The 11,412-nt window shown below is 39.2% G+C and overlaps 1 protein-coding gene and 1 long non-coding RNA gene across 5 annotated transcripts; both read right to left on the bottom strand.

Moving 5' to 3' along the window:
* Window positions 1-622: 622 nt before the first annotated feature.
* LOC148406987 (uncharacterized) lies at window positions 623-3,406 on the bottom strand. Its single transcript, XR_015863878.1, has 2 exons — window positions 3,044-3,406; window positions 623-1,069 (listed from the first exon to the last, which is right to left on the bottom strand). It is a non-coding gene; the product is annotated as an uncharacterized LOC148406987 (long non-coding RNA).
* Window positions 3,407-4,266: 860 nt separating this feature from the next.
* LOC148406986 (melanocortin-2 receptor accessory protein 2-like) lies at window positions 4,267-8,305 on the bottom strand. 4 transcript variants are annotated; one of them, XM_088403463.1, is made up of 4 exons: window positions 8,105-8,305; window positions 7,910-8,051; window positions 7,648-7,747; window positions 4,267-7,354 (listed from the first exon to the last, which is right to left on the bottom strand). In XM_088403463.1, exons 1-4 carry the CDS (start codon window positions 8,111-8,113, stop codon window positions 6,931-6,933), a joined length of 675 nt encoding a protein of 224 aa, XP_088259589.1. In that variant the 5' UTR covers window positions 8,114-8,305; the 3' UTR covers window positions 4,267-6,930. The 4 variants fall into 4 exon arrangements, with proteins under 4 accessions (XP_088259589.1, XP_088259591.1, XP_088259588.1 ...); XM_088403465.1 differs by having other exon boundaries at window positions 7,910-8,030; window positions 8,171-8,273; XM_088403464.1 differs by having other exon boundaries at window positions 4,268-7,354; window positions 7,910-8,030.
* Window positions 8,306-11,412: the final 3,107 nt, after the last annotated feature.

Below are 11,412 nucleotides of genomic sequence, written 5' to 3'. Positions count from 1 at the left end.
TTTTGCTTTAGAACATACACTCCTACAGACCATAAAACAAAGACAATAACAATAGAAGTGATACAAGAGCAAAAAAAAAAAACCGTCCCGATCGGGATGTTTCGCCAGAGCAAAAAGATCAATCCATAACTTTTTGCATCCAAGAGCAACTCACCCTTTATCAAATTTCAGTTGTAAAGTTTTCCTTCCTCCTGCAACAGATTAGCGAGTGCAGGCCGTGTTTGGCACACGGGTGCATAACCACCCGAGGAACGTGTCGCATTTTAGTCTATCCGCTAAAAGACCATCCAGTAGTGTACTTGAGCGTGGCATTTGAGAAATGCACTGCTGCTGGAAGTTCTGCCCCCTTTCCAACTCATGCAGCTGTGTGGTTACGTGATGCCTTCAGTGTGCCTTGTTCCAACGGCTTCCACAATTCAAACCGGTCAGGTAGCAGAGAATTTTTTCTTCTTGTCCAATCAGCTAGTCAACTGCAGCTTTGGCTCATCTTCAAGTGTGGTATGTTGTTTATGTTGAGGAGACGACTACACTTGCTCAAACAATAGTCAGTCTTTTTTTTTTTTTAATAATAAATGTATATGTATCAAAATATGAATCAATTAAAAATTAGATTTTATTTCAATCAATCAATCAAATTTTATTTATATAGCCCTAAATCACCGAAGTCTCAAAGGGCTTCACAGAATGAAAAGAGGTCATACAGAGACATCTTTTCAATGTAAGGTACACAACAGCATCCCCTGTCAAAGCTCCCAGAAGGGGAAGGAAAAACTCAAAAACCCCAATTTGGGGAAAATCAGAAACCTCCAGAAGGGACCACAGGTGGGAGGAGCCCCCTTCCAGGCCCACAGGTTGAAGTGGATGCTGCATGTACCGAACACAGAAACAATATAAATTACAGAAAACATATTGTGCTATATAGTGCAGTGATGTCTTGACAGCAGGCAAAGCCATTGGGCAGGAACCATCCCGCATTCCAGCCAGGTGGACCGCAGACGGCTAGACTCCTAACCCGTGATGGTCGACCAGCGCAGGACCCAATGGAGGCGGTCAAGTCAACCCTCACCATCTAGCTAGCCCCCTCTCCCGGCCGGAAGAGGGGGGCAGGAAAAAAGAAGAAGGCTGCAGACAGGCTAATTTAACTAAATGCTTTTGAGTATAGATGTGTTTTTAGTCGGGATTTAAAGATTTCTACCGAGGTGGCTGCGCGAACTTCCATAGGTAGGGCATTCCATAGTACTGGCGCGCGAATGGAAAATGCCCTTGATCCCGCAGACTTCTTTTTAGCCCGTGGGGTCGATAGCAAACCGGCATTTTGTGATCGAAGTTGTCGGGACGGAACATAAGGTGATACTAAGTCGACGAGATAGGAAGGAGCTAAACCGTGTAAAATTTTATAAGTAATTAACAACACCTTAAAATCACATCTCACGTGTATTGGAAGCCAATGCAGGTCAGCTAGAATCGGAGTAATATGATCAAACTTTCTCGTCCTTGTCAATAGTCTCGCCGCTGCATTCTGTACACACTGCAGGCTTTTAATGTGAGACATGGGAAGGCCAGAAAACAAAATGTTGCAATAGTCTAGGCGCGACGTAACAAATGCATGAATTAATGTTTCTGCATCGCTAAGAGAAAGAATAGGGCGAATTTTAGCTATATTGCGGAGGTGAAAAAACGCCGTTCTTGTCATGTTATTAATATGTGTTCGAAAGGAGAGAGTTGAGTCAAATATCACGCCGAGATTTTTTGCAGAACTACTTTGGGAAATAATACAGTTTTCTAGGTTCAGCGTGGTATTCTTAAGCAGGTGCTGATGATGAGCAGGGCCAATAAATAACATCTCAGTTTTATTAGGGTTGAGAAGCAGAAAATTGGAAGACATCCATTGTTTAATCTCGGCGAGGCAAGCCTCCAGTTTACTGCACTTGCACGGATCCGTTATTTCTAAGGGCATATAGAGTTGGGTATCATCAGCATAGCAATGAAAACTAATAGCATGTTTACGTATAACAACCTAATTGGCCCTGGATCTAATTATTGCGATCATTTCACCTGTAAGTACTTGCTAGTGGCAAGATTTACTATCGATCGAAGCAACAAAAAAAAATTGAAGTATTGCATCTCTTTAGTGCTGAGCAATTTCACTCTGGCATGAATAAAAGGGGCCCATATTTTTTTTTCTATGATATGCTTTCGATGGAACGCTGTCAAAATATTTCATTTCAACAAAGTATGTAAGTATACATCACTAGCCTGTTTAAAAACGATAAATTTCAACTAAATCATCAAATTTTAGGGACCTGAGTATCTATCAAGGGGTGCTTGAGCACCCTCGAAAATGGGCTGGAAGCATCCATGAATAAAAATAAATAATTAATTTTTTCAAGTAAACATGTTTCTTCACCGAAAATCCCTTCAGGCTGGATTTTCAGATTTGTGCTTTATTGGTTATTCTAAAGTAAATAAAGTTCCCCATCGGTGTCCCTGTTATGCAATACATTTGTATAACTAGTTTGGACCCAGTGTTATAAAAATAAAAATATCCGCTTTGTTTTTTTCCCGAGCATTTGAACGCAGCAAGAGGCAGAGCTTCTTTTCCATTGGGGGAAATGACGCACGGTTCCAGCTTTTCCCCCCAATGTGCTTGCGCTTGTTTTATTTGGCGGTTTTCGCTGTCTGCCTTTTAGAAGTACTGTAACAAATTTCTTAACCCCTTAAGCACCGACTACTTTTGATGGCATAAAGAAAACAACAAGATGGGTTTGTTTTCGTTTTATCGCGAGTGTTTAACCCTGCCTCTTTGTTTAGGGAGGGTTTGTTAATTATTGCACACCGAGAAGTGTTTTATAGTCATTGCACAGCTCCGCTTTGGCGACAGTAAAAAAAAAGAAAGAAAAAACAACAACAACCGCGATAAGATGCGTTATTCAAGTTGTAAAAAGTTGATTCTTAGCATATGATTCTTGCGCAATTCATCTCCAAAGTCCAACCGCAGCAAAGTTATTTCCGTTCCAAAGTAAAGTAAGTTTGACGGTCTTACCATGATCACACTTGTCTCCAGTAAGTCCCCCTCATGGACTGGATTTTGGTGTCCGCTATGCCTGATGAATATTAAGTGCGCCTGCACGCAAAGGACAGCGCCCGGGCTTCAAGCTCCGTCCGTCGCTATTATTGTGTCATTAGCAGCGAATATCGCTTTTGCAAGGAGTGTTTCTTGTCTTCCGCGGTAATGAGGGAGCGCGGTTGCAGATGGAATCTGGCCGGCCCAGCTCACACACCCCGAGGCGTCCTTTCAAGGAGCATACACACGCACACACACGCAAACTTTGTTGTGCCACTATAGGAGGACACAGTTGCTTTTTGACCTTATCTATGATATATAACTGTATTCATACTGAAGACAAGGAAGTACCAAACTTCGTGTTGTCACAAAAAAATGTATGGCTCCCCCTGCAGGAGAGAACGTCAAATATTTGAATGCACTCCTGCCTTAAAAGAGCATAAACTTGAAATCCCTTAGGCTAGAAACGTCTGTGTTTTCGCTTCTATAAAGTTCACTTTTTTTTTTTATCTGATAATTGAGTAGTGCCCCGGTGTCAAACTTAAGGCTTGGGGGCCAGGTTGGGCCCGCGAAATGTTTATTATGAATGAAAGTTTCTGACTAAAATTTGCAACTTGTCTTCAACTTTTTTTTTTGGGGGGGGGGGTTGTTTGTCACCAATCCCTCTTTTGAAAGGTTTTTACTGGCCTTGTTTGTGTGAAGATCATATACTTTAAATGATTTTACTTCAGTTATAATGACCCTCTGACAGAAACTATAAACACATAATGATAAAAATGATAAAAATGAGTTTGGCAGCACTGGAGTAATTTACTCCAACTAAGAGTTTATTCTTTATATATATATATATTGCTCTACTCATAAAATTTACACAAATTGAAAAAAAAAAATAAAAAAAGAGCCAATTATTAAATCTTATCCTGCTAGACCAGTGGTTCTCGATTTGTATTAGTTGATGAAATTGGGCCCTATATGGCCCACGTGCTGTTGTTTTCCCACCCCTGGTTGAGAAGCTTGTTTCTCATGTTTGTCCCTTATGACTTATTCATGACCAACTGACACCTGACTCTGTCATTGTCCACCAAATTAAACATTTAAATGCTTCTCTCCTCCACTAAGCTTCTTTATTTTTTTAGATGTTGTTCTTGCGAAATACTTAAAGCAGGAAATAGCTCTAATGGTACACCCAATTTATCAAGCATGACGAGAGTCAAACCTGTCAAGAAGAAAAGAAGGGGAAGCCACGTTGTTGCGGCTGAGCTCGGGCGCAGGAAAAAAAATACTTTGATTAATGGGAAATTCGGAATCCTATCGGTTTTGCAGACTGAATGGTTGATTGTATCATTTTAACAAGAGCTCAATGAAAGGAACAGAAATGAAAACATACTCATCTTTTCCCTCCGGGAATAATGTAGTAAACAAAAGTAGACGCTGGACCTCTCAGGCATTGATTCAGTCATAGAAGTTTTTCCTTTTTTAATTTTTTTACACCTCCCTGTGACACATTCATCCAGTAAAAGCCTTTTGTCATAACTCTGGCTACTCCACTGAGTGCTGCCGTGTTGACTCAGTTTTCCTTTTGTCATCCATTTGAGGTCTCAGCACAATTCAGACACTCTGCCAAGGCCAAACAATCAGAGTTTCTGCCAACTATCTTTGTATTGACAGGGTGAAATATATATGTTGATTTCATATATTAACTCATTCACTGCCATTGACAGCTATACACGTCAACAATCCTTTTTTACTGGTCTGGCAGTGAATGAGTGGAAGGGATATTTTTTTTCTTGAACAAAATGTTTACGCATTTATTTTTTACTATCTATCCATATTTATTATTACTGCAAATTGAAATGGAAGGAATCCTCTTCTGTAACAAATTGTTTATGTGTTAATGCCTGTCTATCCATATTTATTATTATTATATTATTGTATATTCATTATTACTGCAATTTGGCTCATTTTTTTCTAAGATGGAAATGGACAGCAACCTTTTCAAAATAATGTGTGCGATATTAAGATACAAAGGTTTTACATTTTAAATAAATACATATTTATATTTAAATCAATAAACTTTAAATAAGCACTTTAAAAGGATTTTATGTTGGAAAATGACTAAGAAAGCCGGAGAAAATATATACATCTTGTACAATGTTTTGTAAACATGACTTCTTTTTATTAACATTATTTTTTTCTTTCTAAAATATTCAGCCAGCAGTAGTAATGTTTTTAATTTTTGATGGGAATGCAATGTGACTTTGAATTTTGGGTGCAATATTAGTATACAAAAGTTGTGGATTTTAAACAAGCCTAAGAATAATTTTAATGTCATAATGGTAAAATGGAAAAATCTGACATCTAAAATGACCTACGCTAATACAAGAGTGAAGTCTATAATAGATCGTTCATTAGATGAAGAAAGTGGATAATTGTCATATTTCCCCCCAAGTTTTTTTTATCAATCGAATACCTTGTAAAAATGGATGCCAATCACTCTTAAAAACAGGCTGACAAAAAATACATGACATCTGCAGAGCAGCGAGGCCCGACTATGTCAAAGGCACGTCGGGAATTTTATAATTGAACCTGGCTTATCCTTAACATGCGAAACCATATTTAGACCAAGTTAATTAAGGTTGATAGAACATTGAGCATTTCCAGCACAAGCTTCATGCCAATAGCGACTAACAAGTCGCAATGTTCCTTTGCATGATAATTGGCTGCCCGATAATTTGTTTCGAGGGAGAGGTCATGCATAAACACCTGAGAAATGTGACACATCTAATAGGACACACACACAAAAACACATAAATGATGAGTGGAGTTTTTGTGTAACTTCCGCAGATGTGGATGACATTGGCTAGTATTAGCTAACACTAGCTAGTTATGCTAAATGGTGAATATTAGCAAGCTCATTGTTTTTTTGGTGAGTTTTTTTGTCCAAGTTTAGCTTTGTTCTGCAGCTGTATGTGACATTAGCTAGCATTAGCTAACGTTAGCTAGCCATGTTACATGGTGGATATTAGCTAGCTCGTTGTGAGATATTTTGTAGGTGTTTAGCTTTGATAACTAAAAAGCCAAGTTTTTTGTGCAAGTATAACTTTGTTCTGCAAATGTCGATGACGTCATTTAATATTAGCTAATGCTAGCTAGCCACATTACATGGTGAATATTAGCTAGCTCATTATGAGATTTTTTTTTTGGGGGGGTGTGAGCTTTGATAAATAAGTTCGAGGTTTTCTGCACAGATGACACTGTTTTGCAAATGTAGGAAAGAGTAGCTATTTTTAGCTACCATTAGCTAGCCACATTACATGATGAATATTAGCTAGCTCATTATGAGATTTTTTTAGGGTTATAGGCTTTAGTAGATGTAATTTTTTTATGCAAATGTAACTGTTCTGAAAATATGGGCGACATTAGCTGATATTAGCTCACGTTTACTAACCATAGCTAATATTAGCTAACGTCTGCTAACCACATTACATGGTGTGAATGTTTTCTAGCTCATTATGAGATTTTTTTTTTAGTCACTGTATGGACTTTGATGAATAAATCTTTTTTTTTTGTTTGTTTTTGTGCAGGCGTAACTTGTCTGCAAATGCTTAGCTAGTGGTATGTAGTTGCGCTAGCTGATGAACGTTAGTTAGCCAATTGTAATAAATTATGGTCTTGGAATCAAATGCTAACTTTTTTTTCTAACATCAAAATGTGGAGGATACACCACTTTGCACATAGGGGTGGTTCATCTGATTTCCAGCCTTCTGTGATGTCCCAAATAGTTCCAGGCAAGACGAAGCAAATAGATACAAACAATGTTCTTGCTTTCCTTCTAGTTAGAATTTTCAAAGAGGTCACCTCATAGATCATTTGTTCTGATCCGGGGTGATGGGTGGCTCACACAGCAGATCATCTTCTCCCAGTGAGGCGTTGTGCTCAAAGGTGACAAAATTTGGGATGTTGAAGTGGGACAATAAGTCACAATCCATGTCTGTCTTCCCAAGTCCATTTAGGGGTAAGCTGTCCCTCATGTCTTTGTCGTCCTCTTGGTTTACCACAGTGGTGGTACCTCCTGACCTTCGCGGTCCATTCTGTTCTGCTTCGGGCTTTTGCCAGCGCTTGCCCGCTTCATCCTCGCTGATGTAGAAATGAAAGTAGGAGCGAGATTCTGCCAGAAAAGGATGAGAAACTGCTTTGTCGTCGTCAGAGTCATCATCGTCGTTGGCTTTCTGACCCACGATGTTCTCGAGACCGTTTCCTGGACCAGGCTGGTTCTCAGCGTCTTGACTCCTGGCAAGGAAGCAAATGACTGCATGCATGCATGCATGCACTTTTTGCATGCATTACAGAACAACATAATCATTTTTCCTCAAGACATTTTAGGGCTTGTATACGTTAGGGTCATGGGTGAGCCGGAGGCGCCACACGTTCTACTCCATATATATATATATATATATATATATATATATATATATATATATATATATATATATATCGTGACTCGGTATGGCAGCTCCTCACGCGCATGGACGACAGATGACCATTGTATTTGTGAGCGAAGAGACAAATTGCGCAATACTCACTCTTGCTGTGGCGCTCCTGTCTTTGTGAGCAGTGTGAGAACAAAAAACATAAAGATGACGAAAACCGCAAGTCCGACCCAGAAGCCGATTACGATGGAGTCTGCGAGGGAAAAAAAATCTTACAGTGAATTTTACAGTAGGGGTCTTGTTTATCCAATTTTGACACCGTGATGACGCACCGTGCGTAAAACCCAATTTAAAATGCAACAGCCGTTAGTGACTCCCGATAATCTTCGCAATCAATTTGACACGGCGATCTTACATCTGTGTGCTTTGAGTCCCTCAAAAGAGACGGGCTCCTCGTCGTAGTATTCATATTGCCACACGTAGTCACTGCGACGCGCGCTGCTTCTGCTCCGGTTGTGCGAGCTCATGTCATCCACCTTTGGCGCATATGCAAAACACTGACATCGATTCAACGACATTCACGGACATTACAAACCAACACGAAGTTTACCTTCCTCATAAAAATTCCAAATCTTTCATCCGTCCCTAATCTTGCACTGCATGGAAGCGCTTTTACCTCGGTGCGCGCGCAACAAGTCTTCAAACGTGAGCAGATGATCTAAGAATGTCATTTAAAAACACACACACACATCGTTGGTAAATCATAACGTTGGAGACGTTTTAGCAGAATCCCAAAGACAGATGAACTGAGCGCTGTAGTGCTGCGTAGTTTTTACATCACAGTAATCGTCAGATAGCACACAGGCGTCCTCTATCGGCAATGAGTGGTAACGTTTTTACCCTTAAATTGCTTTTACACGGTGATATGTCAAACATTTTGAAAACACTCTAATTCCGTGATTTATATATAGATTTTATGTCATGATTTGTAGAATAAAACACAAATCACATTATGAATAAATCGTGATGGAGCTGGCTGAACAAAACAATCTGAATCAGAATTTTTTTTTACCCTTGTGCAGTAATTTCAAGATTTTGGGGTCATTTTCTTCCATGTCATTCTTGCAGCAATTTATCCATAGATTTGGAACACCCCTGATAGTGTGAAAACTATATGGCCCTGCCATGTTGAACCATGACATATTGTGACCATCTGGGTGAAATTTCAGCTCCTTAGTGGATGTGAAAAACTTTTGAGATAAAAAAATAACAGAATTGGACTAAATGCCGCTCAAGGGTTAAAATAGACACCCTTTGCCCAAATTATATCAAATTAAAACATGTTATTTTCTCAGTCATCTTTATGATGTAGATACAAAAAATAATCCAGATAAAATCCACACGTTAATTAACTTCTCAATTAGTCTTTTGATATATTGCTTCACTGGCATTCTATATTGAATTACACCGTATTGTTATTGGATTTCTCCCTTTTCCGGCTAATGACATTGAATCCTGTCAGCTGGTTTCCAAGGCAACAAGACTTCTATTAAAAAGGGATGCGGCGCAGCGAACCCTCGAGCGCCGGAGTCGAGATTTACTCATCAGCCGTACGCGGGATGCATAAAAACAACGTGACCTGCTTGCATGTTGGGTTAATGTCCATCAGTTGTTGCGTCACCTCCATTTTGCTCTCTTTTTTTCTGTCCTATTCAGCACAAACAGCTATGAGCGAAAAAGCGCCACCAAACAAATTCCAAGCCTGGCAGAACATTTGGGTCACTTGTCCAACTTGTCCCCATTTGTGTGCTGTGTTAACAAAATGCCATTTCTTCTCCTTTTCTGCATCTGCTCATGTTTACATATGAGCCCGCCCGTTACCCTGCAAACCTTGTTTTGCGTACACAAGGCTGACACATGCTGCACTTCTTCCATCATTCAAACGGCAGGGACCGACAAGGGGACATGTCTTCACACCAACGCCCAAATGGCTATCAATCTAGCAATCCAAGCCTAACCGACAGCCTGGCTAGCTATCTAGATGCCTAATTTGTAGCCTAGCTACCCATCTAGCAGCCAAACTTTCTTTCTAGTTAGAGATCTAATTAACCACCTCGCTGTCAAGCCGCATAACAAGCCCTCTATTTAGCTATCATTTTTGCAGCACTACTAGCTGTCAAGCTAGCAATCTCATGGCCTAACTACCTTTTAGATGGCTATCTCGCAGCCTAGTTTGCTTTTTAGATAGTTATCTCACATCTTGTCTAGCTATCTATCTTGCAGCCTAACTTGCTGTTTTGCTTGCTATCTATCGTGCAACTTTACTAACTTATTAGCTAGATACCTCACAACCAAACTTGCTGTCTTGCTAGTTATCTTACACCCAAAACTCTCTGTCAAGCGAGCTATCTTTGAACCTAACTAGCTGTCTAGCTAGTTATCTTGTGGCCTAATTACCCTTTTAGATGGCTATCTCACAGCCTAACTTGCTTTTTAGCTAGTCATTTTGCATCCTAAGTAACTTCCTACTTATTTAGTAAGCTAAACAGCTGTCTAGCGAGCTAGCTTGTAGTATAGCTAGCTGTCAAGCTATCTATCTTGCAGCCTAAATAGCCTTCTTTATTTCTAGTTGTATTGCGGCCTAACTAGCTTTTTAGCAAGTTATCTCACAACCGAACTAGCTGTCGAGATCACAGGTGTCAAACGCAAGTAGCTAGCTATCTTGGAACCCAACTAACTGTCTAGCCAGCTATTTCATTGCCCAACAACCTTTTTAGATGGGTATCTCACAGCCTAACTGACTTTTTGGATAGCAAACCAGCTTTCTACCTAGCGAATTAACCTAACTAGCTGTCTAGCTAGCTTTCTAGACAGCTGTGCCGCAGTCTAGTTTGTTCTAAACGTATCTAGAACGTGTCATCCAAATCCATTATTGAATTTTAACCGGTATATTGTTCATTGTTCAGGAATAGTCATTATGAGTCATTATGACCCAGCGGATGTCTAAACAGCCAAAAGTCTCAAAAACTCATATTTAGGTTTGGAAAGTCACTCACAAAGTAACAAAGCAATAATTCATGTATACTCTTGTATTACGTTCATTTCTCTGGACAAAAATTGTTGCTCAAATTTTTAAACAATTCTGAAAAACAAAACATTAAACATTTACTTTTAAATTTGAAATGAGTCAATTTGACCCACAACATAATTATGTTTTAACATTCATCTTGTGCTGTTTTGTTTGTTTTTTAGATGCCTCAAGCTGGCAGAAATCGCCTTTAAAGACACAATCCTCACCATAAGATCTCTGGCAAATGTGGTAGCCATTAACTCCGAGTGAGGTCAGACACACACGCACTTACACGCAAGTTTATTTAGCCGTCAATCAACTCGAATCCCAGCATGTAGCTTTGCATTGCCTCCTGCCGCTATGCACTGGTATTCAGCCCAAACGGGACTAATTAAATCAGTAGATTATAGTTAGTTTTTATTTGTAAAACGGCTTTGCATCCATCACGGACTAATGAGCTGTGTTTGTGTGACAAAAAAAAGGAAAACGCTTAACAAACACTCCACTTTTAATTAGAAAATAACAATCTTCATTGCGATGTTTTCCATTTAAAAGAAAAAAAAAATATTTTTGTTGAATAATGGAACCCTAAAAATGATTCCATGATGTGCATGTTTAAATGACAGGTTACACTAACTTTAATATATAATGTGGCTTTTAATGTGAGATTACATCATTTTGCATGCTGTTTGTTGTATAATTCAGGACATGTGTGTGAAAAAACATCAAACTTCTGTGCTCATGTGCTGCACTCTAGCTGACTAATATTTATTATCTTCTGTAAAGTTTGCCCTAAAATATAGCATTTTTTTTCTTTAAATAAAATTCCACGTATTTTGCATGTATCG

This window comes from Hippichthys cyanospilos, chromosome 20, assembly GCF_059441005.1.
Source record: "Hippichthys cyanospilos isolate Australia breed blue-spotted pipefish chromosome 20, RoL_Hcya_1.0, whole genome shotgun sequence".
Lineage (NCBI taxonomy): Eukaryota > Metazoa > Chordata > Actinopteri > Syngnathiformes > Syngnathidae > Hippichthys > Hippichthys cyanospilos.
The sequence above is the reverse complement of the archived record's forward strand: the minus strand, read 5'-3'. Positions and strand labels throughout refer to the sequence as shown.